The 25,096-nt window shown below is 39.8% G+C and overlaps 2 protein-coding genes across 5 annotated transcripts in view; one reads left to right on the top strand and one right to left on the bottom strand.

Moving 5' to 3' along the window:
* The window catches only part of Fas1 (fasciclin 1 Fas1 domain-containing), a 411,004-nt gene that overhangs the window by 276,655 nt on the left and 109,253 nt on the right, over window positions 1-25,096 (top strand). For all 3 annotated transcript variants that reach the window (XM_076317366.1, XM_076317367.1, XM_076317365.1), the window contains exon 2: window positions 3,434-3,569. In XM_076317366.1, the coding sequence (XP_076173481.1) occupies window positions 3,434-3,569 (136 nt within the window). The remainder of the gene's footprint in view (window positions 1-3,433; window positions 3,570-25,096) is intronic.
* The window catches only part of Orc3 (origin recognition complex subunit 3), a 142,037-nt gene that overhangs the window by 14,406 nt on the left and 102,535 nt on the right, over window positions 1-25,096 (bottom strand). The window contains exons 14-15 of one of the 2 annotated variants that reach the window (XM_076317364.1): window positions 24,838-24,977; window positions 13,048-13,481 (exon numbers count right to left, since the gene is read on the bottom strand). In XM_076317364.1, the coding sequence (XP_076173479.1) occupies window positions 24,884-24,977 (94 nt within the window). In that variant the 3' untranslated portion in view covers window positions 13,048-13,481; window positions 24,838-24,883. Of the gene's footprint in view, window positions 1-13,047; window positions 13,482-24,760; window positions 24,978-25,096 lie in introns of those variants that run through there. The other variant, XM_076317363.1, reaches the window with a different exon arrangement.

Genomic DNA, 25,096 nt, shown 5'->3' with positions numbered 1-25,096 from the left:
CTAATTAAACCGGCTAATAGCCAGTCCAGCCTTGGCCGCCCACCAATCGATTTAACTACAAATTCAATTGGACGTTGCTTGTTGGACGGGAAAAATAATTACCTGACCCAAAGGTCGGTCTCCTATGACACGATAAAAAGGTACATGTAACTCGTTAACTCATTAGTTTCGCTCGTTGACAGACCTGTCTTGTCCGCTGTCTCTTTTCTTATTCCTGAGCGCCTCTTACGACATATACAGGGTACTCCGGTATCATAACCGAGAAGTAATTTTTCTACGTGTAAATACAAAACGAAAATGTACAATTCAATTTTCTTTACAAAGTTTTATTTTCAAGAAGACACACGTCCATTGAAATTCTATTCAATTAAATTAAATATGTTTAGAAACAACTATTTACACTTTGTATGCAATGTTTGCATCGTGTATTTACCTGGCTATCATATTTTATTTAATATTTCTGTTCATGTTGAATACTCATTGGTACCATAAAGACGTTATTATTTTCATCAAGCACGTGCCTTGTCAACGTCAATTTTCTTGTAAACGGTGCCCCATGGGACAAAATTTTATTTCACGTTTTAGATTCATTTTTACACATAGAATTATCTATATCTCTGTTGTACCTCTCATTACGATACACTCTATAGATTGTAGAGACTCGCGCAAGTATTAACGATTCTCGAATTATTCGAGTTTAAGTTTCCACGTATATTTTTGCCTCGTTTCGGTTGAAAATTCCACCTTTTATCGAAAAGTAGATTTCACAGGAGCTGAAATTTGTCAAGTTTCTTAGCATCTAAAAACTTGGTTCGAGTGTCGGATTATTCACAACTTGGTGAAGAGAGCTCGTTGATTTTATCGCGTCGATAGAAATATTTTTGGCTTTGACCTTGCGGAGAATACGCTCCGCGCCGTGGAAGATTTCACAAGCATCCGCGGCGCGGAAAAGGATGTCAATAAATAGCTCGCTGCACAGCATAGAATAACGCAGGATAAAGAGTCAGAATGCCCTTTGAAACCGTGCTGGAAGGCCGAAGGCTCAAAGCAAACTAAGTTGTAGAAATCAAAGGCTATTCCACCAGCAACAATTTGATATAGCTGCTTTGAAAGGCAGCTTTAAAAGAGAGAAACGTCGAATGTGAGCCAAGAGCCGAAAAAGAAATGTCTGGCCTCGGTGAAGCACCACTGCTAAAAATCCTTTAACGTCGTGCAACGTTTTAAGCACGAGACGGGGAACGAACATTTATTTAGGCGATGCACATGCATTCCCGCGATACGTGTTCCCGCGGTATTTTCCTTGAATTCTTCGTTTCTGAATTGTGGAGCCGGCACGAGATACAAATGTTACAATAAAGTTTTAACAGAAATTTCAACGCATTCGTGAACAGAGAATGGCTGAAATTGTGTCAAGGTAAATCTGAAAATGTGCAAAAGTTGACAGTTTTAAGAAACATCTTTAAACTTTCATTGAGCTGTAAAAATATTTCGAAAGAATCGAAGAGGGAAGTAGAATTTTTGTCCGAATTGAAATTTCGAGTTACGAATCAAATTTGTATTAAAAGTTTTATTTAAAGTTCGATAAATTGTTCGTACAATGATCATCTGTTTTTTTTAAAAGTTAACACTAGGCTGCACCTTAACCTGACGTGTGAAACTGTCATTTGCTTGTCCATCCAACGTATCGGGTGTCCCGTTAGTAATAACAGGCAGAGAGTAAAAATGAATCGAACATCTAGAACAAAATTTTTCTCCAAAACCCAAGTCCTACACGAAACAATGGCATTTCATATTTTAGATTTTCTGGGAAACAAAGCATTGCGTAGAAAATCAATTTTGAAAATTCAACAGTTTGGCATGCACTTGACTAACAAAAAAATACCCCAAAGTGTTAATCACCGATTTTGATGAAACTCCGTAGGAAATGGTTCTCGCAAAAATATTGCACATGAATTTTTTTATCAGCATACATCCATATTGGAAAGGATGAAAACTGTGGGTGGAGTAGGGATGAAATACCTATTTCGAACAATATATGAAAAAACCAATAGGTGTGTAACAAAAGTTTAAATACGAGAATTGTATATTTTTTAACAACGAATTCAACAATTTGAACAAGTTTCACAAATATCTCTCTGTTTAAATAATATATCGAAAATGATTATGTTTCCTCCGGTGAATTTTTCCTTTAAAATGCTGATCGATTTTCGACGTATTGCGTGGAAAAGCTTTGAAATAAAATATGAATTTTGAATATTTGAAATTTTGTAGTTTTTGCATTATAATAAATGGACCATGGACTGTCCTGGAGAATCAACATTGTTGCTGACACACACCTGTCGCGATTCGACCATCAATTTTAACCGACGACCAGTTAGCCCCACCCTTTTAGTCGCGTTGAAAGAACCCGGTGGACAATTCTAGAATAATAGTAATTCCGGCGATGAAGAATTTACTGCCACGATTCTTCAGCGTAAAACTATTCTCATTCGACATTATTCTCATTCATCGAGGTCTTTGCAAGCTCGATATTTATTACACCTTAATATCCACTCTCTGTAGTAATTTAGAAAATAAATGAAAAAAGAAAGTACAAAATCGAAATAATTTCTCGATCGAATCGTAAGAAATTAAATACAATTGAACTTGCGTGTAACAATAGAACATTTTCGATCGATTGTAAAAGAAATTACACACATCCAGTGAAACTTAAACAAGTAAGTTTAGTAATATTATGTAAATGTAAATGTATAAATACGAGAAAGAAAATAAACGTCTACGTGAAGAAGTTATTCCAGATTCGTAATGTCTCTTTTCTGTTCGAGGTCGGTTTTACTTTACCTTTCTTATTTCTGGCGGAATTTTCTTAGAAGCGATAAGATCGTTATTTTATGTCCGGCAAGAAGTCAACGAACAAAAGGTTCGCAGGAAGTTAACGAACGGTTGGTCCTTTTTCGTGCAAAAACATATTTCGTCGTTTCCCGGACGAAAGCTCTCCCATGTTTTTACGTTTCGCGCAACGAAGAAAACGTGACTCACGGCCGGCGATGTTCTCCACGGTTAGAATCGACTTCGCGCAGGGTTAATTACGCATTGATAACTAACGAGCTTCCTTTGTGAAAATTTTCGGGGAGACGAAAGACCCTGGCAAATTTCATTCGACGCGCCGGATTAAACGCCTTTGCCCGCGCGGAACGTGAATCACTAATTCAGCGCGTACAATCGCGCATTTAATCCTCCGTGACTCCACTCAGTTGGTCCCCGTGGTGGTCCTTGCGCGAAGATATGTCGACCCCTGACGAGAAATCAATGGCGGTCCCCTCTCTTACCTCTTTTTTAATTGCGATTCGTCGCTTACGCAAACGTCCTTTGAGATGTGATTGTGGAACACCGAGATGATCGAATAAGAACACGTCCGATTTTTCTGTTACAGTTTTACCAACTGCTGGAGGCCAGTCAGGTGGCGAACACTACGCTTACGTATCGTCACGTAACTCTGTTCGCGCCCACGAATCGAGCTTTCCAGAAATACAACGGAACTACGAAGAATCTGTTGCTCTATCACATGTGTAAGTTTCTGATCTCGAATGCATTTTATACAACACTTCTATCGTTATTTCGCGAGTACTCGAAACGAATAGTAATTGCAACCAGATAATTCGCTATTAAAATTTTACCTAAAGCACGAAGTCTCGGAGAAAATTACAAATTGTTCATGGAACTCTATGATCAGTTTTATTTGATTAATTGGAAATCTTTCGAATTTGAAATTTGGTGTTCCAAAAGATTGCGTGGTTATTATCGTGGAATGCACAGAAGTGAAATAAAAACACAAAACGAGATTTATCGAGCTGTTTCATGCATCGAGGAATCGGCGGCCTCGTCATTGGATTTAAAATTTGAATTTTCGCTTACTTCTGTGAGTAAATGTACACACAGTTTTTCAGCGAATTTTCCGCAGCGAAAGAGATATTCGGGCGCATTAACGGGCTTATTCAATGCGGCTCTCTAAAAGCAAGTCAATATCTTTGACTTTAGATTCTTTAATGCTCGCCCAATATTGATACTTTCTGGTTTCGGATTACAGAAGCTTTCGCCGCGTTCGCGAATGCCCGCCTGAATACACCCACTGTTTGTGTTGTAGTTTACTTACACCCTTGTAAGTGCGTTAACTTTTATTAGGGCACAAGTTGCCAAGTGATATTAGTCTTTACGAACCTCTGCTAAGGCTTTTAGCCGGTTTCGTGGAAATCTAATTCGCGCTGGATATTTGTTAATTAACGTAAGTATGTTGTTGGTAAAACTGTACCGGCGAATTGAATATTTAAAATCTATTAAAAAGTACTTGTATATACATTTAACGTTTGCTACGCTCGGAACCGTTACGATTAAATAAGGATTGTGGTGTATATACAGTACGTGTGCGAGAAGATTGCACGTAAGCGGGTACTGCTCGTTTAGGGGCAATCTTCTCGCGCGAGTAATTCAGAATCAAGTGTACAAATCAACGTACATAGTACGAAAAAAATTGAGTAAACTGAGAATGTAGATTGTTATATTCGTGTTTAAAAATCAACATTATCGATATAACGGTAGTAACAATTTTTGTAAATTCTAAGAAATTCTAATATGAATATTTCCGTTACTTTTATTAAAAACTTGTTGACCATCGAAAAATTTGCAAACTCAATTCGCAACATTTGTTATATACACCACAATTATCCCTCCTGGGAAGGATTTTGTTATCTGGTTGCAATTAGCTCAGAACTGCACTTTATTTGTGTGAACTAGTTTATGCGAGTTGTGTTGTACTTAATGAATTAATTTTCACTTCCTAAACTGATCCAGCCGATGGCCTGACTCAGAGATAATAGTGCATGTCCCGATGGAGGTATCCGGTCACATCTAAAATACAATCATGCCATCGGGGCACCTTCGGTGCATTATTACGATTGACTGAGATCGTCTAATCCCTCATGATGGAGCTCGCAACGTGTCGGAATTCATGATGTCATACTCGCTGCTTTGTCAATTAACATACGCATCTCGTTCCGTGCGTAGTGATAACAGCTCGTACAATGACACCGAATACTCTTAATCCGTACAATTACGTGGTTGTTTAATTATTTAGCCGAAGCGTATGATTGAGAATACCAAAATGTTTGAATGCTCCCCGAGAGCGATGGATGGAGTATCGATTGCACTTGTTCTCGTATGATCCTGATTGGCAGAACGGAGTGCAGTACGCACAAGAGCTTTTCACTTTTAATTTTACTGACAATATGTAACACGTATAGGGTGAATCGCGTAACTCGATCACCACGACTATGTTAGCAGAGACTATTATGGATTTTTCTTATTTCGTACAATCTCGTCCAAAAGCTTGTAGAATGTATTTTGTAAATCACTTTTCTTTTGAAACTTTCAAGGCCACCTTTATTTATTTATTTTTTTAATAGAATCGTGTAAAATAAATGCACTCGGATAAAAGTGTTTTAAATTATCCAACACTAGAAAGACTTCTGTGTTAACATTAATTTTGCATCAGTGTTACTTGGGGCTGTTGATCCACCTAAAACTAACTTTCACAGCACATTATTCCTTGTAAAAGGCTGGAAGCGAAGCTTTAACCCTTCGAGGGAATTACTTTCATCGATTTGGAGTCTCTCGATCAGGAAATTCGAAATCTTCTGAATAATTTCAATTAGGACCGATTGATTGTCCTACAACCATCAGCCACGATAGTCGTCTTTGCTCGTTGCTGTCTGCGTCGATAGAAGGAACATTTCCCACCAGACACAGACCAAGAAACAAGGACAGGGATGAAACGACCTCCCCTTAGACGATCGGGTAACAGGGAGGGTTTAATCGTGTGCGGTCCCAATTCCATTCAAGTCGCGGATTCGGATGCTATGGCAGTCAACCGCTGTGAAGGATAGGATAGGACTTCCTCTAATTGTCAAGCGCCGATCAGGTGTGGAGAAGTCGTGATGGAATCAGTTATTTCGAGCAAAGTTTACAACGACGAGTCTATAGCCATTCTATTGCACTTCCACCACGATATTTAACAATTAAAATATTTCTAGACTCGATAGAAGAAAAGATAAAATAAACAAAAGAGTTATCTCGATAACTGTGCTATCAACTCCAAAGAGAGTTAAGGCTAGCACTGTCAATCATTCTGTGGGGTGGTCGGTTGTAACATTTCCATTTTGTTTTCAAAAGATGATGGACAATTAATTTATAGTTGAAGATTTTCAACGTTTGAAGTCGTCTACGGAACAATAAGGGTAGATTTCATTCCAGAAAATGGCTAACATTATTGAGAAATGTGATGAACAACTCTAAAGTAAAGAGGAGAATACGTAAGAATCTGCATACGATATTGAAATTGTACCCGCAGTGTGTCAAATTAACTAAACAATTTTCGAGTATTTTATTATAATTTATAGACGATTCGAAAATAAACGTCACATCGAAGTATATTCGATTTCGATTCATTGAGAGTTAATGAATCTCTCTGAATAATAACAAGAACGTAGTATGAATTATAATTTCGTATGTATTAAATTGATAATTGATCCGTAGGAATACAGAGACGATATTCAAACGATTCCAAGTATACGCGGGAAAAAGTCCTCGATAATAAACAATCGTTTAAAAGATTATTTAACATCGGACACGCGACGAATTAAATTACATTCTTCGAAAGATTCCCACCCGAACGTGGAATCGCTCCTCGAATAATAAATCGCTTGTTCCGATCCCATAATTTATCGGAATTTCGGATACGAATCGGCACAAATCGTTCGTGCGATATTTATACGAGTTTCCTTTTGTTGTATCACCGATCCGGTATACTATTCAACAGGGAGTTAACAGTAATATGGAGTAACAGTGTCCACACGCTGTATTTTGGTAAATATTGAGTCAGACTCGTGTAGACGTGATCCAACACATAATCCCGTAACAAAATATTGGCGTTTCCTTCCGGTTTGACGCGCTTGCGTGTATCAGTTCGGGGCAATTGACCGATGGAAGTGCAATTCGACGCGTGGGCGTGATGAATCTTTGATATTACAACCGTGTCCTCTTGCGCGGGACGATTTCCTATATCCGGGGCGACCCTACGTAGCTCGAGGCGATTTCCACGATCAGCAACCCCGTCGCGACGAAAACTCGCCCGCGAAGGAAACAACGAATTAAGAAGGGCGTTGCCGTTTTACGAGGAAACTTCCTTCGCGCGTTTAAAATGCCCCGAGCGAGAAGGGAGATGCCTCTCGAGTCACCCCGGCCGTACGACAAAAATTTCATTCCGGGTTTAATTCTGCCGGCAGATGAGAAAACATTCATTCGCGACAGTTCACAACAGGTTTTATTGAAATCGCAGTCCCCGCAACTCGACGGATTCGTTGTGCCCGTTAATTGCACACGAAATAATTGCTACCTTCCCGACGAAACAGAACACCGGCGAAAATAAAATTCTCGAATCTTGTTCAGCGAGAGCTAACGAAACAGTTGCTTCGTTTCTTGTAAAACCAACCGACCAACCCCTCCCCGGCTTGGTTGCTGTTTGTTAAACAAAAATTTACCCTTTTAATATCCCGTTCGGGAGATATTTACCCTTCGAGAACTTCCTCGAAGGAAGCTGAAATTAAGAAACTTGTCCGTGCTTCGCGAGTCAATATTTTCGAAAATATCTTTCATAGGAGACCGATTCTTCGGAAATATTGCGAAGTAGATTTTAGAAAATCGTTGCCGCTTCAATCTTCCGTTGCCGGGGCGAGAATAAAATTTTTAACGGGGGTTCCGAGTCTTCGATATACCGCGACAATATCTGCGACGAAGTTTCGGAATGCTGTTTCTCGACTGTAATTTCTCGTTAATCGATTTGATTTACGAGGTACTGCGCCTTGCAACGACGAGTTGTTAAGAGGAAACATTCGACTCTTTTATACGACCGGTCGTTATTGTCGTTTTGTGTTATGGGGTGCGGAATGTGACAAATTTGAAACGTTTCGAGCTGTCTCGAACATCTGACGAAAATCTTCCGTTTGGAAATTGACGAGATTTTCTTTGCTCGATCGTGCTGAATTTTTCAATCATTCTGTTCGATATAACAGTTAATGGATAACTATATTTCATAACTTATCGAAAAGAGGTTACTTTCAATATTATTCGAAGTTAACTTTACCGTGAGTTCAATCTTAAATGATAAATCATTTCGATCTTAGTAACTACGATTTTCAAAACTGGTATTATTATTTTATATGTTTAAGTCTTCGAATTTAAAGCAAGGGTACTGATATTATCCAACCAAAAAGTAGAATTGAGCAATATTCGAGCAAGTTAAAAAAATGAGGAAATGTTCGATTCGGTAAGTAGCATAGAAAAGTGGCTAGTAGGAAAACAGTAGTATAGCGTAATCATTGTGCAGACAAGTAGTACGGAGGTGACAAGTAGATAATCAGACCGTACCTGATCGGACAAGTAGAATAGTACGGCGACTAGCCAGACAAACTGAATAGATCGAGGCTTTGTCTAACAAGCGGTATAGGTCGTTGCATAGTCAGTCAATAGCATTTCTATTAAAAACGTAATGTTCAAAAATATTCACAATTGGACACAAAATAAAATAATCATTGTAATGTAACTTTTAATCAAATAAATATAACAAAGATACCTCGAATCAATTAATATTCCCAACATTTGTATAAAATTGTTTGCTCAAAATGTTTAGAAAGTTAATCGAGCTAAATCGATCGAGATAAAAATAATTAAATTATTAAAAATTTAATAAAACCTCCAATTGACGATCCAGCTGTGTTGCAAATCGCACCACACGTTCGCCAAAGCTTCGTTCGTAAATTTTGTTAAATTTCATTCGCTAGCTTTCACGGACTGTTTCAACCAAGCATATTAAATTTTTAAACCCCTTCGCAAAATCTGAATATTTAACCGAATCAAACATCAACAATTACAAAATTTTAAATAACGAGGCAAGTTTATTAATACAACCGACAATATTTGGCATCTTCTTCACCAATTGAACGTTATCGTCTATTTATTTATATTTACGTAACGTTTTGAATACAAACGTAACCGTGCCATTAATTCTTACGCGTTTAATAACAACGTTTAAATAAATGTAAAACAAATAAAATAATGCACGGTAAAAAAATACTGTCATCGAAGCTGAAATTTCTACGAGAATGGCTCGCTTGAATAAATATAAAACAAATAAAATAATGCACAATAAAAAAATACTGTTCTTAAAACTCAACCTTATTAACGTCATCGAAGCTGAAATTTCTACGAAAATGGCTCGATTAAGTAATATAAAACAAATGAAATAATGCACGGTAAAAAAATACTGTCATCGAAGCTGAAATTTCTACGAAAATGGCTCGCTTGAATAAATATAAAACAAATAAAATAATGCACAATAAAAAAATACTGTTCTTAAAACTCAACCTTGTTAACGTCATCGAAGCTGAAATTTCTACGAAAATGGCTCGATTGAATAAATATAAAACAAGTGAAATAATACACGGTAAAAAAAATACTGTTCTTAAAACTCAACCTTATTAACGTCATCGGAGCTGAAATTTCTCCGAAAATGGCTCGATGACGCGCAAAGGAGGGAATCAAAAATCCATCACTGGTCACAGCCGTGCGCAAGTGGAGATGGGCGACGACACTCATTAGGTCTCCTTCGCGTTTAATTCACGATGAATGCCCGTGTCTGGGGTGGTGGAGACAAGGACCGCGTTCCGCGCGAAGAAGGGCTGCCCTGGAGTATTTGTAACCTTCGTCGCCGGCAGCCAAGCCGAGTCACTGACGGATAATCGTCATTCACAAGGCGGATCTCTTTTTAGGCTCCCGTCTGACTGGCTTCGCGCAGAGATACCAACCCTTCAACGCCGCGAATGCCTGGAATACTCGAGGGTCCTCGTCGCGTGGAGGGTAACGAGAAACGTGGCTCGATTAAGCCGTGTAAAAACTTCCCCGCTCGAAGAAAAATGTTCGACCGTTGAGCAGAGTTTTTCGCGCGGCACGATGGGCAATTATTAGCGCTCATTTTATGGAACAGTTGCGCGTCACTTCCCTTATCAGGAAACATGACATTAATATCGCGAAGACGATCCGAGACGTAAGAGAATTCGACCACGTTCTAGTTGTAAGTCTTCAGGTCTTACGAGGAAAGCTTCTTCAACGTTTGCGCACAACCGTGGAATTTCGAATTGAATGATTCTTCTCGATTGGTAAAATATTTGCAATTTTCGAGAATATCATTTTTTTATCCAGGTACTACTCTGTGCAGTATGCACGTACTATATAAATATAATAAAAGAGATTTGTAATAGGAAACAACCTATCCAATTTTGAAGATCAGTTTAGTCAAATACACAAGTTGGTGTACAAAAATTGATTCTAAATTTATTCGATTGTTTCTTCGGAGAGCAAACATGTCCTTTTAGAGACACTACTGTATATTCATAAATATAAGAAACATCTACGATAGGAGACAGTGCCCCGTTCAATATTTAAGATTAATTTCCTCGGATACAAAAGCTGCCATGAAAAAAAAAATGTACTCGACTCGTTTCTTCGAGTAGATAAAATATATCTTTGGATCGTAGTCTGAGACACGTCTGTACGTGTAATTATGATCGATGAAAGTGAACAGCGATAACAGAACACACCGTTTCGAAGACAGACCCTACCGTAACGATAGAAGGAGTCAAATCCATTGAGATTTGCCCGTAAATTAACGCCTCGACGTCGCTAAAACTGGTAACTATAAGTATATTTGCATGTTGGTTGAGTGCGAACCGAGCACCCGTTGCAAACTGCGCCTGTCTCTGATACCAAGTGCTCCGGGTGACAGGAAATTCAGTCGCAGGGAGTTAAAGACCGTCGCCTTGGAGGCCAGATATTAAAGAGAGAGTGAGAGAGAGAGAATCGGATCACGGTTAAAATAAGAGAAACGAAAGGAGGGAAGGTACACGAGGAAGCGACGAAGGAGAACGCGAACTTCGGCTTGTAGAAGCAACTCGACTGTTCGTCTGTTCCCGTGGAACTTAAGGTCGGTATATAGTTAAGGGTAGACGACTCGGAGGACTTTGAAGGAGCTCCTACCAAGAAGGAGAAGCCGGTTACACGGTGCTCGACGTAGCGGAGAACAAGCCGGTTAGGGCTGCGACACATCTTGCGGCTCCTAGCCACAGGCCAAGCTAACCTCTTGCCCTTGTTTGTCTTGTTACCGACTGGAGAATTTCAAACTCGTTCGACCGGACGAAATCACATTCGTATCGGTACCAACGTCCTGGAAAACCTTGTTCGACGAATAAATAGTCGGTTAATAGATTCCTGGCGAAATACAAGAAGGTACGAGAGCCTTGGTGCCTTGGACGATGTTCGAACAACGAGACTCTTGATTATCGATACGCGAGGCACGAGTGGAGAATCTTTAACGAGGCATTTCAGACTTTTCCCATCTGCTGATTGTCAAGACGAAATGTGTCATTTGTACGTATCGCGCTAAAATATTGCTTATTAATGTAGAAACTTATTAAAGTTAGAATATTACTAAAGCAGTCTTTGTTTCAATGTAATTACTGGCCTGGAGAACCTTGGGGTGATCGATTGACGAGTCATTGACGAGATACGAGTCAGACTTTAGAATGTACAGTAGTGACTCGCGTAATATTCGAAAATCGAAACCACCAATTATCGATAAGGGTCACACAGGTACAGAAATTTTTATCGATGGTAGTTTTTATGGTGAAAGTAAATATTCAGCTTCTGAAGTTAACTTGTAGAAAGTAACGAAGATGCAGAGATAATTACCTCTGTATCTCGATTTTATCTGAAAATTCGCTTCAGTAGTACTACTCGATTGACAACCCTACTCTTACAGTTCTATTCGTACCTTAATTCCCTTTTTTCCCCCGGTCGGATATATTAAATTATTCCATAGTTGTCTATCAACTCGCCCCACAGAATTTCTCCAGAGGCTGGCGCAGTCAGGTTCGCGTAAATAATTGAACGGAAGGTCCATCGCGTTCGATGAAATAAAACGAGCCGATATTATTCGACCAGAGGCAATATTTCAAAGTTACAGCAGAAACGATTCGATGAGAGGGCACGAGTAACCCCGTGCCACTTATTGTTAAGAAATTCCGTATACTCGCGGCCGTAGGTAAGCCAATAAACGAAGAACTATAATGTTACCGCGCGCAAAAGGAATAGCGCTTCGAAATGGAGTTCGAGGGTCTCGGGTTTTTATTAAATAACAAACTGATTCCGTTTGAACGATGCCGCAACATTAAAGGAACGCTTCGAAAGCTTTTACGATAGTTATAACTTCCTTGGTTCCGAGTTTCATTCCGCTACAACCTTACCATTGATTATTACGAGAGCAATTGTATTAAGTCCGCTGAAATTACCGACACGAGAAAGTGTTTATCTTGGCGAGGGCAATGTTCCAGTTAGATGAAAAATTTAATTTTCAATTACTCCACGGATACTCCGGGTCACAATATACACCCTTTACGTCTTCTTATTACACTCGCGCAAGTGGAATATTTTAGTTGGATACGATACTTTGTTAACTCTAAAGTGGGTCGGTGTCTGACAGACCTCGGTCGATGAATATTGATCAATAACTAGAAAGAATATAGGGCTAACTTTTGTCTACCGTCCAACGGCATCATTATAGCAGGTATCTATTTTTTGTCCAATAATCAACCACATCTTTCGCCTTAATTATTCTGTGTACTCCTCTGTATCGCATCGTTTGCCTACTTTATCATAGCACGGCCATTTTATCGTGAAATAAAATACAAGCTACTGAAATGAAACCTGCACGGTTATCGGACAATTTCGAATCCCAAATTACTTTTGGGTTCGAGTAGACCCCCAGATTAGTTTAGTTTTTTACGTTTTAATTCAAACATGTCGTTTCATTGAATACAATAGCTTCCAAGTTATCGATCACATTCAAAGACATCGTATGAACACAATTATAGGAAAGATACTTGCTTGAAACACTGGATCGCGTCAACGGCTGGTAAATCGAACAATTTCTGTCCGAGGTGTTGCATCCGTGGGAAGAATGGCGATGTTCCGTGTTGAACGTCTATTCGGTTCGGCGGAAGAGAGTGACCCTAAACTGTCTCGACGAGTTTACAGAAATTTTGCCTGTCGCGAAAAGTTTCGCAATTAGTCTTGGAACTTCCATAATTTTGCAGCATGGGCCGTCTTGTTTTGCGGGCGGAACATTATTGTACTCGGTTTAATTTATCATTTCACCTCTGCCTGAAACCCGGCTTTGTCTTGTCCGCTCGTTCTCTTTCTTCTTTTCCTTTCCTTTTCTCTTTTTTTTCTTCTTTTTGTTCCTTTTTTTTTTCATCACGTTGCTCCGTTAGCAATTTCCTCCACCCTTGTTTCTCTTTCGCTCCAGCGGACTGCAGTGTCTACAAAAACAAATTAAATCTCAATTCTGGGGAAATTGCTTCTGAAAGATAACGCTAATTAAAGAACATTGTTCGTTAGATAGAGGTACAATTGCTACCGGTGTAATTTCAAACGCTAAAAAGAGAGAGAGAGAGAGAGAGAGGAGAGTCCTTAAACTATCACGGCGGAGAGTGTATTATCGGCAACGATACGTTTCATTTTCAACTTTCGCAGCTTCCAGCGTTCGATGGTTGTGAAATTCCAGTTGCGAGCACCTGGTCGAGCGATTGATTCATTGGAGTTACTCGATCCATTTCTCGGGCATACTTTATCATCTATATGGCGCGGTCCTTATCAACGTCACCGAACGGATCTATTCGGTTGGAAATTCACGTATGGCTCTGCGCGCCGTATCTGCTCCAATTCTTCCTTGTATTTCTGAATTTAATTCCCTGGTTTCTATATCGGGGCCCGTCATACGGTAACTTTATCTCTTAACACGTACACTCGGCTGCAAAACGGTCTCCGTACCACACCATTTTGTAAATTTAATTCGATTAAAGGCAACTTTTACACACGGCACTGATCCAACGAAGCAATAATTCGCGAAGTGGAGTTGGTAAATACCTCGTTTTAAATCCTTCGTTTCACCACCGAATCCTTCGCAGCTTTATCTTTTAACGCGTGCAAAAAATTCTGTACACATCAAAACTTTAATTCGATTGAAAGCAACGCTTCGTTCCCGACAGTGATTTACCGAAGCAATTGTTGGTGGAAATGGAGTTGGTGCACACCTCGTTTTAAGCCGTTGGTTTCTCTACTAAATCCTTCGCGGCTTTATCTTTTCACGTATACAATCGGTACGTGTTATAGTTTAAAAAATTTCGTTCGATTCGAAGCAACAGTTTGTTCTCGAGAGTAATTTACCGAAGCAATCATTAACGAAGCGGAGTTGGTAGCTCGTTTGTACGATTGACTCCGAACGAGACATTCAGAAAACACTGCTCGACGATTTTCCTATATTTGCATTAAACACTCGCATCTCGAACTCTTCCTGTCGCAATGCTCGACACATCGAGTTTGACGTGACGTGCTTATCCGGTGTTTCCTCTTTCCCGTGTCCTTCGAGAGTACATGTTTACCCTGTCGACAACACGTAATTTCGGCTTGTAATGTTTGTGCTCTAGCAGTGGCTTGACGCTTCACGCGGTGCTTAAGTCTAGCTACGTTGCCATTATCGACCTCGACAGACACTCAGACGTATCGATTTTAAGCGAGGAGTTGCACATTAGAATTTACGATTAATTTCTCCTTTACTTATTACAAACCGGGCGTAGGGTAAAAGGTAAACAGCGCACGGAGCGGTTTACAAAGAAAGTAAATTTCATTAAACCGCGTTCGTGTTAGAGGTAACAGCGTTTCACAACTTGAAACCAAATGTTGTTACGAAACTGCGTGGAAAATTCATTCTTGGCAGCAGATAGTCTCCAGATTGGATACGTTGGTTGGTGTATGGTCTGGTTTGAAAAATAAAATACACCCGACAACGTGTTTTGAAATTGAATCTCTTCGCAATTTATGCAAATAAATGATCAAAGTAGCTTTTACTTGTTGTTGGATCTCAATAGATACCCCAATATTTTACTAATTACTCTTCAAAATGTAATAGTACTGTCACCTTTTTATAATTTAATAGTATACTTTTTTCTCTGATTACATTTCTTGCAATTATTCGATCGAATTGTTCGTTTTCATGACCTTGGAAGACTAAAATCCATCGGTGACAAAGTTTTACCCAGTGAAAAAGGTGAAGGGATGAGCGTGTCTTGATCAAATTATCCACCGACGACCTCGTACAAAGTGCCATGCTCGAGACGACACGAAATCGTTATTGAAGTCGCCTGTCATTTCATTCCCTGGCGCATTTCGTAATAAATTCTATTACGCGATTATCTTTGTAAGCCGCCAGGTACCACAGAAATGAAACTCCAATCCTCTTACGTTGTAATCATTGTCAACAGGATAGTGACCTGTCAGCACTGTGAATGGAAGAAGAAATTAAAATACGAAAAAAATACTTAATCGCTTGAATCCACAGTACCCGATTACCGAACACCTTTCGTGACAACTTGAAGGCAGGAGTTAACGTAAGAACCACCAATGTGTCGATCAGTGCCCAGAATTGTTTAAACAGATTAACAGATAAACTCTTTAAAATATTTAAAAATTTCTTTAGCTTTAGAAAGAAAGATAGAACAACGTATACCTGATATTACTTCTATCCACTTTTTATTTTCGTTTCCTCCTTTTCTTCCATTGCTCGATACTGTATCACTTTCTCCTCTTCGATGTGTACAATTCTGTGGTACGATAAAATATTATCATTATTATTAATTCCACAAACGGTGAAAGTCTAAGACGCTATAACGAAGATCCTACTTCGCAGAGGCTCGGCTGAACGAACCACTTGCTCGATAAATATTTCTCATTTCCCCGTCACTTGTCAGAGTATCCGAGCTTGTAATTTTCACGGTGGAGATCCAGTTCTCGAACCTGGGACTCGGACAAAAATTTCCAGGACAATTGCATCCACGACGCAGACCCAGGGGCAATCGAGACTTAACGGACGCTACAAATCGCGGGGGCCTCGTCCTCTTCCTATTTTGTATTTCCGGAAACTATTCGCTGTATTACCGTACAATGCTAGAGTGAGGAAGGTCCTGTCCTAGAGATTCATGAAACGGGGGAGAACAAGACGGTTACATTTCCCAAGGGAGGGAGTATTCTCCTTTCATTTTCAGACTTATTTCCATCCAGGATGGAAAGAACTGAGCGTGGTCTTCGCAGACGGTCCTGAGTAGGTAGGAAGGGTCCACGGGGATTGCGGGTTCGCTACCATCATCCGTTCTGCGACGCGAAAATCAATCTCAACAGCTTCCGGTATCAATCTCGCATCACACCTGAAGCTCACCCGACCGCGTCTTCGAAGCCACCCTTCGACTACCCGAGTTTTATCCTTTCCGGAGCGGGGCCATCTTGGAAATCGTAGCTAGAGGAAATATCTTCGGCGGGAAGACAAGCGAAGCCTGTCAAAGGCTCGGACTTGCGTCGAAGGAAACTATGGACGTATCGACGCGGACGTACACAGTCTGATGAATAACCAGATTGTTGCAGAATTGAGAAAAATTATCTATACTGTCACCAAAACTATGAAATTCTTCGAATTAACCCCGATTACGATTAATACTATTAGATTGTTCGGAAAGTCATTTCGTTTTTTTTCTTTTTTTGTGAAAATGAAACACGATTTTTTCAGAGTGTATGAACATTTTATTAAATTATATATTCTCCAATTTGGAAAACGAAATTACTTTCCGAACAACCTAATAGAACGTCTTTGTACCCTGAACTGTTCGACCCTCGTTATAAGTTTCTTTGCACTGGAACTTTTTTAGGTTAGATTTTCGTTATAAATTTCATAGCGTTAGAATTTTCTTAAGCTACATTTTCATTATAAATTCTGATTCGCTAGAATTTGTCTCGATTAGATTTTCCTTGTAAATTTCATTGTATTAGAATTTTTTTAAGTGAAATTTTTGTTACGAATTTCATCGCGCTGCAATTTTTGTAGGTTAGATTTTATCTTTGAAATCGCGATATATTTCCAACGAACGTGGAACGATCATCGGTCGCCTCTTGAAGTAATTAAAGATATTTGGCGAGTCAATTTGGTTGATGTACGCTATATCAAATATATATATCGAAAATAATACCTCGATAGATGGCGTTAGTAGACATGAATCGGCGATCGTTGGGAAAACGCTGGCGGGACCGTACTCGCGGAATCTGTATCAAATCGGACGGTTCTCTTTGTCGATGCAAAATGGACTGTCGCGGTCTCCGTATGTCGGGGATTTAGAACGCGAAAAGTCACAAGACTCGACCGTGCGGAAAGTACTACAAATGATTTCCCCGTTTTTCTGCTGATTCAATCTCCGTCCACTTTCGCGCGGCAATCGATCTCTTTGCGTCTCGGCACCCGTGCCAGGGATCCATCGACAAGAAAAATCTACGAAAGGTTCCCTTTTCGAACTGGCCGAACAGTTACGCTGGAGTAGAATCAGTTTTCCGGTCGCCTAACCTCTCGATGCATTCGTGTTCGATCGTCATGATCCCACCCCCCTCGATGCATGTCCCTTCAACGTCTTCTTTAACTTGTCCGTATCGCCGAATGAAATCTATTCGACGACGAACGACGTCGATCCTTTATTCCAGTCGGTACGCATGAACCTCCATGATACATCCCCCTGGTGCAAGGCAAATATCTTCGTGGCGGTCGGGTCGAATATCAAACGGGATACGTAAATTATTAATGGTGTCGGTTCGAGCCGCGTGGAAATGCGAAATATGGTTCTCCCGACAGTCAGCCAGCGCCATTTTTTACCGACGAGCGGGAAATAGAATAAGCATCGGGCAATAAAACGTTGGGCATGACCGCTATCTTTACACATTTACGATTTCGAGGTTAGGTTCGGAAGGTGCACTTTTCGATGAACACGGTTGATCGGTCCTTTCGCTGCAACGTGTATAGTTTCTCATAATACACGCGACAGAGACGTTACAATGTTAACAACGACGATAATAATTCATGGTACTTATAACACTTGGAAAATTTTAAGTTCTCACGGAGTCGTCGTTTAAATTTCACGACAATAGATCAAGTTACACGAAACGTATATGACTACAAACTATTGGATTGTTCGAAGAGTCATTACGTTCTCCAAAATGGAGAATATATAATTTAATAAAATGTTTATACACTCTAAAAAACACATCGTGTTTTATTTTTACCAAAGAGAAGGAAATGACTTTCCGAACAACCCGATAGATAGTAACACGTAACAATAATAATGAGATAATTTGTAAAATTACAATATTCTACCGTTTCGTGGAATCATCGTTCAACAGTTTTGCAACGGCGTCGTTGATCGTTGGTGTGCCACCGATTAATACGTCGTCGTGCAATTAGTGCAAACACATAGTGTCTCGCATTTTCGGAGCTCCCTGTGCGCCTGTACCAGTTATGCTTAACATTTTGCAGATGCCGGATATAGCCGGCGTTAGCCACTATGCATTATGTGAATACCGGATATAACCGGTGCTAACCACTATGCATCATTTTGTGGATGCCGGATATAACCGGTGCTAGCCACTATGAATCATTTTGTGGATTCCAAATATAACCGGCGCTAGCCACTGTGAATCATCTTGTGGACGCCGGATATAGCCGGCGTTAGGCGCGAAAGGGTTGCGTATATAGACGCCATTTTGTTCGTTGACTACAAACTACGCAGCAATATGTGGTTCACGCGTTCAGCTCCAGATAACGCAAACCGTGCCGGACATCACTTATTTTCACACTAACACCACCTATACTCTTATTTCAATCTCTCATTCGAGATCTCCGGGTAGTTTCCCTCGTGTTATTTATAACACCAGATTTCTCGGTGACTTCGTAGATACATACATACACTTTTATTATACACTTGTTACACTTAATACACTTTCCCGCTGAAAAAGTAAACTGTGATTTACGTTCCGTGTTAATTTTAATTTTATACCATTGTAATACTTCATCGCTCGACCACCATTTCACGTTATATTTATCACGCCCAACTCTTTCACTTTTATCGTGTACATAATTCTTCCTTAGATAGAGGAGATACACATTTTTATCGCATACCAATTATTTCCGAACAGGAGCTTTAAGTACTCGCATTGATAAATCACGATCTTCGAAAGATATACATATTTATTTATTTATCGAAACTGGAACGCGGAATAAAAATAAAAATTGACGAATAAAATAACTGGTACCATTTTCATTGTCCAATTTAACTCTTCTTAAATGATCGTCGATCGTTTTAATAAAATTTTACCGATTATGGTCAGCAGTGATTATTAGAACATGACATAATTCTTTGTCGTTAAGCGAAATTCAATTCACACGGATATTATACGCGGACAAAGAGTGTTTTTGTCGAGTGCAGTTTAAAATTAACGGCCTGTACGCTTGTAGGCTGATTTCGTGGCTAAATGAATGGCATTGGTGGTTCTGACGTCGGTGGCAGCCACCATTCAGAGGTACGTGCAATTACCAATTATAATTGCGCGACGACTAATTGGTAAACAGTAGTAATAACAAGGAACGTCCATCGATCAGCGGCTTGGGAACCGACCACGTTGATTCGATATACACCACTTCAACGAATCACAGTCGAGCGACAGACACTCGTTCGTTGGATAAATGACGCGTTGATACGATGACACATTGCGTTTCGTTGTTTTCCATCTGTATTTTTAGTTTACATTTTCTGTACGCGTGTTTGCCAAACGTATACGAATGTGTCTGTGAAACAATTCGAAATACAAAAAAAAAAAGATGGAAGACTCCCTCGCTGGATGCAAATTAACGATTGGTGATCCCATGTGAATTAATGGATTGGTGATCCACTACTGTATATACAGATTACGATAATTCCTTGTTTAGATTTCATTAATCGCACGTATATACAGATACCTCAATATTGTGCTGAGAAACATGGGGATGAAATCCAATGTTTGTTCAAAGACTTTGTGAATTACATATGAGATGATTCTTTTAATAAACATGGATGAACTGATCAGTACCCTATGTGGTCTGCATTCGTTAAATTAATTTTCAAAGATTGTACCCTGTATTATAATGCAAGCTCTCCATAATTCCTCTAATTTTTAAAACATCTGTTGAATGTCTGAAAGTAATTGTTAGCTCAAACTGCAAGTTCAAACATTAATTAGGACTTTCTAGGATTTAGCTTCTAGTCCTCGATAGAGATTGACGTCTTCGATCGAGATCTTATCTTTGACACCTACAATGTAGGGGGACCTTGGATAGGGGTTATTTTCTTTTAAATGTGGCGTTGTGTGGATAGTTACTGCAGAAGACAGAGCATTGATAAACGTATACAATGCACTGGACAGTCGGAAAATCTTGAATCCGCAAGATTGCTTCTCACCTACGAGGTCGAATCCCGGACGTCCTGCAAGGTAGAGATATCAGGTTAACGTTAATCTTGGAATTACGATTCGCAAATCAGGGCTCCTCTATGTCACTTGGAGCTTGAAACGTCTTGAACCCTCGTATTACCTAGAACGTCTTAACATTCAATTTCACAATGAACAGGACATCCAAGACGATCACTCCACGGTAATAAGAACCTTCAACCCGTGAATGTACATTTTAAACCACCCTTAAGATATCCAACTACTTTTCAACGTATAATTAAAATGTTATCTCCCGGCGAGATATTAAGAAAGATAATCAAGAAAATATCTATCCACCACCTGTACCTTGAGTGCAACGTGACTTAATAACAATTGAGTCTAATAGCAAGCTGATACCCAGGAAATAATAGCCAGTAGACGCGTCTCGTCATAGCGGTGGACGTTTTAATTACGGAGAAGAATAAGATACTCTGCTCCTTCTTTCTTGCTCCAGCGATGGAATGAACGTCAATCAAGGAACTTTGCAACACGTTTCAGCGAACGTAACCCGCTCCGTTCAATTTAACCGTGTTACTAGAGCCATTGCTCGTTAACGACGACACGAAGATCGCGTAAAATATGTATCTCGTGTGTTTCGTTCGAATACTTAAATTTCACGTTCGTAAGGTCCCGAAAATGTACGCGAACGAAATTTAACGAAGAACGAATACAATCGACGAAAACGTGCCAATGCGACAAATGGAGTTACTTTAATTTCTCACGATGGTTTGGAAAATATCCATGCGTATCGAGATATTGAAAAGTTGTGCCATTTCTTAATCCCCTATCCTCCGAGGAGTTAATCACGAGCCGAAGGAAACAATTAAAACTGCGACCGATGTCGTTGCAAATCGAATTGCCCATCGAGGTTAATCGGATGCAAACGTCACCGATATTTCAATGGAAACGCCACGTCGCGTTTCCTTTCGATAATTGCTTCGATAATATTCCTTCGAGCGCCAGACGATGCAGAAATCGAAACAAAGGACACTCCGGTCCCTGACGGATGAAGACTCGTACCTCGTTCGAAATCCTCCGCGAAACGAAGAAACGAAATATACGAATACTTTTTATACGCGCACGACGGAAACCAACGTTTGTCGAAACGGCTGGCTTAATTTGTCCGCGTCACGTCAGACGTGGAATAAAAATAGAAAAAATATTCACCGGGCGCGAATTCGAATAATACTCGATATTCGGTCAGCCGGTACGTAACGTCGGCGACGTTAAAACGCGCGAGCGATTGCAATTCGCTTTTGGAAGTCTTTTTCTACCCCGTTCGTCTTTTTTTCTTTTTTTTGCATTCAGAAATGACCATCGCGCTCGTCCCCCGTCCGCGTACAAGGACCGATTGACATTCGGGATTTTTAAACAAGCACAGGAGAAGAACCGTTCAGGAAGGAACGAGGAGGAGGTCGACGATCGAAAAAGGGAGATCGAAATTCGTATCCACGCGAGAAATTCGTGTCGTGGCCAAGCGTATGCAAATGCACGACATACGTCATCAATATGCATCTAGGGAGCTGAATTATTCCACGAACAAAACGGTTCTCGCGGCGAGTCCCGACAAAGCGTTCAATGGGATCAGCGGCTTAGCAAGCTGAAAAGTTGGGATATTTTCCAGCTCCATTGTGTAATAACGAACGCAAGAGTTACTAGAAAATGCTATAGGAGAAATTTAGGGCTTGTCTCGATTTTAGATTAATCTTCCTTTTTTTTTCCAGCCAGTATTAATTCCAATACGAATCTCTTAAATAGCAAAACCGAATCTTTGCCTCGACTCACCGACCTCGAATTCGAATGGTATTCGCGCTTATAAGCGCGGATTGTGTCGCTTTGAAAGAACGCTAACGTATCGATCCAATTAAATAAAAAGTAATAATCGAGGGAAAAGATGGGACAGATATGATTAAATAATTCCAAGAATCGGGTACTGATCAAGTCAACGCCCGGGAGAATTTCATCACTGATTGAAGTAGTAGTCAGACAGCTGGAAATTAATCCGGCCGCCATTGCGTCGAAATTGAAACAATACTTGCTACCACCGTGGTTATAGTTCCGCGTTACAGAAATCTTCAACATCGATCGCACTGGTATCGTAGAGCAGGCTTCCAAGCCCGTATGTAGCTCAAAGGCACGCGGATCAGTAAGGAATGCATCAAAAGCCTGCAACAGTTCAGCGGTTTCTCCCTGCGTGAACACACATGATAGATGGGCCCGTTATGACCATGCATTGAATAGCAAATTAAATTCTCCTTGCTTCGTAAATTTACTCTTCCGCGGTTTATCTGCATCGAACACTTGTCTCTTTGGAAAATTCAGTTCACTTAAACATTTGATCAATAACGAAGACAATACGGTATTGTGAGTGCTTCAAACCGTAGAGTATTACATAACAGTCAATGTGAAACTACTATTGATTAAATCAGAGTAGAAGTCAACTAAAAAATATGACTATCAAGTGCGTGGAAAATTAAAAAAAAATTTAACTATCTATTGATCGTATTTAATTCCGTCCTGGCTGTTTCTACTGTTACCAAGAACTTAATTATTATTTATACACGCTCTTGTTACACGATATAAATTAACAAACGATATTCCCATTTCGAACAAATCTAATAGATTTAATAAACGACTATTCCTATTTTGAAACGATTCAATAAGAATTTTATTATTATTTGCACACGGTAATGTTACACGATTTAAATTAATAAACGACCATCCCCATTCCAGATAGATTCAGCACGCAAATACCCACCCGATATCAATATCTCTATTAATTTCTCGAACCATGTACAATCGACGTATTTACGTACAAACAACACGAGGTTTCGCAAATAGGAAATTATATTTCGTGGAATAATAACAGTCTGTTGCATTAAAATGTAGTCAATGTTAATTAAAATTCATTAATTGGGAAGATATTCGACCGTTTAAATAATGTAGTCGTATAATCTACAGGTTGCGCGGGATAACTGCATTCCGATATCGTAGATTCCGATGCACCAAAGTTTCCGTATCATCCAATGTCAAACGCCGATAACAGAAACTCTATTAGGAGGGTTGTAATCAGCGTGCAGCTACAAGGAAACCTGTAAAGTTTGCATGCATAATAGCAACATACACGCACACGGTGCCACTTGGTTGAAGGTATCGATGCTACGAGGAGACATCTGTTATTGGGAAACAATCAACATCGGGTCTTCATGGTCTAATAAAATTATCGGTTCAAATTGGCCGCAAAATGTGCATTACATTGATGCACATGGTTGATACTCGAGTGCACACGATAACACTGCAGGCGCTAAATATTGTCGGATTATTGCGTGCAATATTTCATCGTATCGCACACATTGGATACATTCACGCGTACAATGGCGGCCCCCAAAAACCCAATATTCTTCGTACCTTTTGTTTCGTATTTATCAGATTTATCGATAGTTCCGATACATACGCTTCCGTGTAATTTCAGTTTTTCCGAGTAATTTCTGGCAAATTTGATAATCGCCGTTGAATTATTCGAGCTTATTAAAACGGATACCACGATAATCCTCGCGGTCCTCTTATCAGGAGACACCCTCATCATCCGTGGTGCGATCCTTCGGTAACATTGTTCCCTATTTCTGAAGCAACGTCAAATTGCTTCGTACATATCAGTACTTTGAACAATGAGTTCTCTGGTACTTGATAATTAGATGACTTCGAGCCGTTTGATGTACGAACTAGTCAACCATGAGCTTTATGTTGAAACCCCTTATAGCTAACTCTATGAGGGATCCTTACGTCACATTGATATATACGACGTCACGCTTGTCGTATATTTAAGATATTACAAAATGGAAGGAAGACATTCCAAGTGGGTAGTCTATACTCTTGCCGATACTATTGATACACGGGTTCTTAAGCGATCAGTAAGTGACCCAGATGACGTTCAACGCCCACTCTGCATTCCTACTGATGTAGTTAGGGTCTTTCTTTATCCTTGTTGTTTCTCTCTACCGTACAAAAAGAAAACATCCACAACGCTTAAACATTGAAAAACATAACTGTGAGACATTCTGAGTACTCGTCATAATTTAAACATTTTATCCTAGCTACTTCATAATGGTACTCGTGTCTTTCTTTATCGTGCTTCCATCCAAACGTTCCAATTTCGGCGAGAAAGCAAGATCACCGAAAAAAAAAATAAAAATAAAACAGGTTGTTTGTCATTCTTTTTTTTCTTTTATTAAAAAAACATGATACGTCGGTATAAAAATTCTCTCGCACCGAGAAATGGCGATTGCTCACAGAGTTGGGCCTTAAAGATGCACGAGGCCGAAACGCGCAATGATCCTCACACAAGCCGCTTTACGTGATCCGTTTTCTTTCGGGAACTCTTGATGAAACCGAGGAACTCCAGCTCGGCAACCGCTTGAGTAAAACGGGCTCTAAATCTCCGTTAAGGATACCTTGGCGCGCGATAAAATTCACACGGGAACACGTGTGAATTATTCAAACAAGAGGTATGTAGCTCAAGCGAGTTATCTCTACGAGCTACGATTTCACC

The sequence above is a fragment of the Ptiloglossa arizonensis genome, chromosome 7 (genome assembly GCF_051014685.1).
Source record: "Ptiloglossa arizonensis isolate GNS036 chromosome 7, iyPtiAriz1_principal, whole genome shotgun sequence".
Classification (NCBI taxonomy): Eukaryota; Metazoa; Arthropoda; class Insecta; order Hymenoptera; family Colletidae; genus Ptiloglossa; species Ptiloglossa arizonensis.
This window is presented reverse-complemented; position numbering and strand designations above follow the sequence as displayed.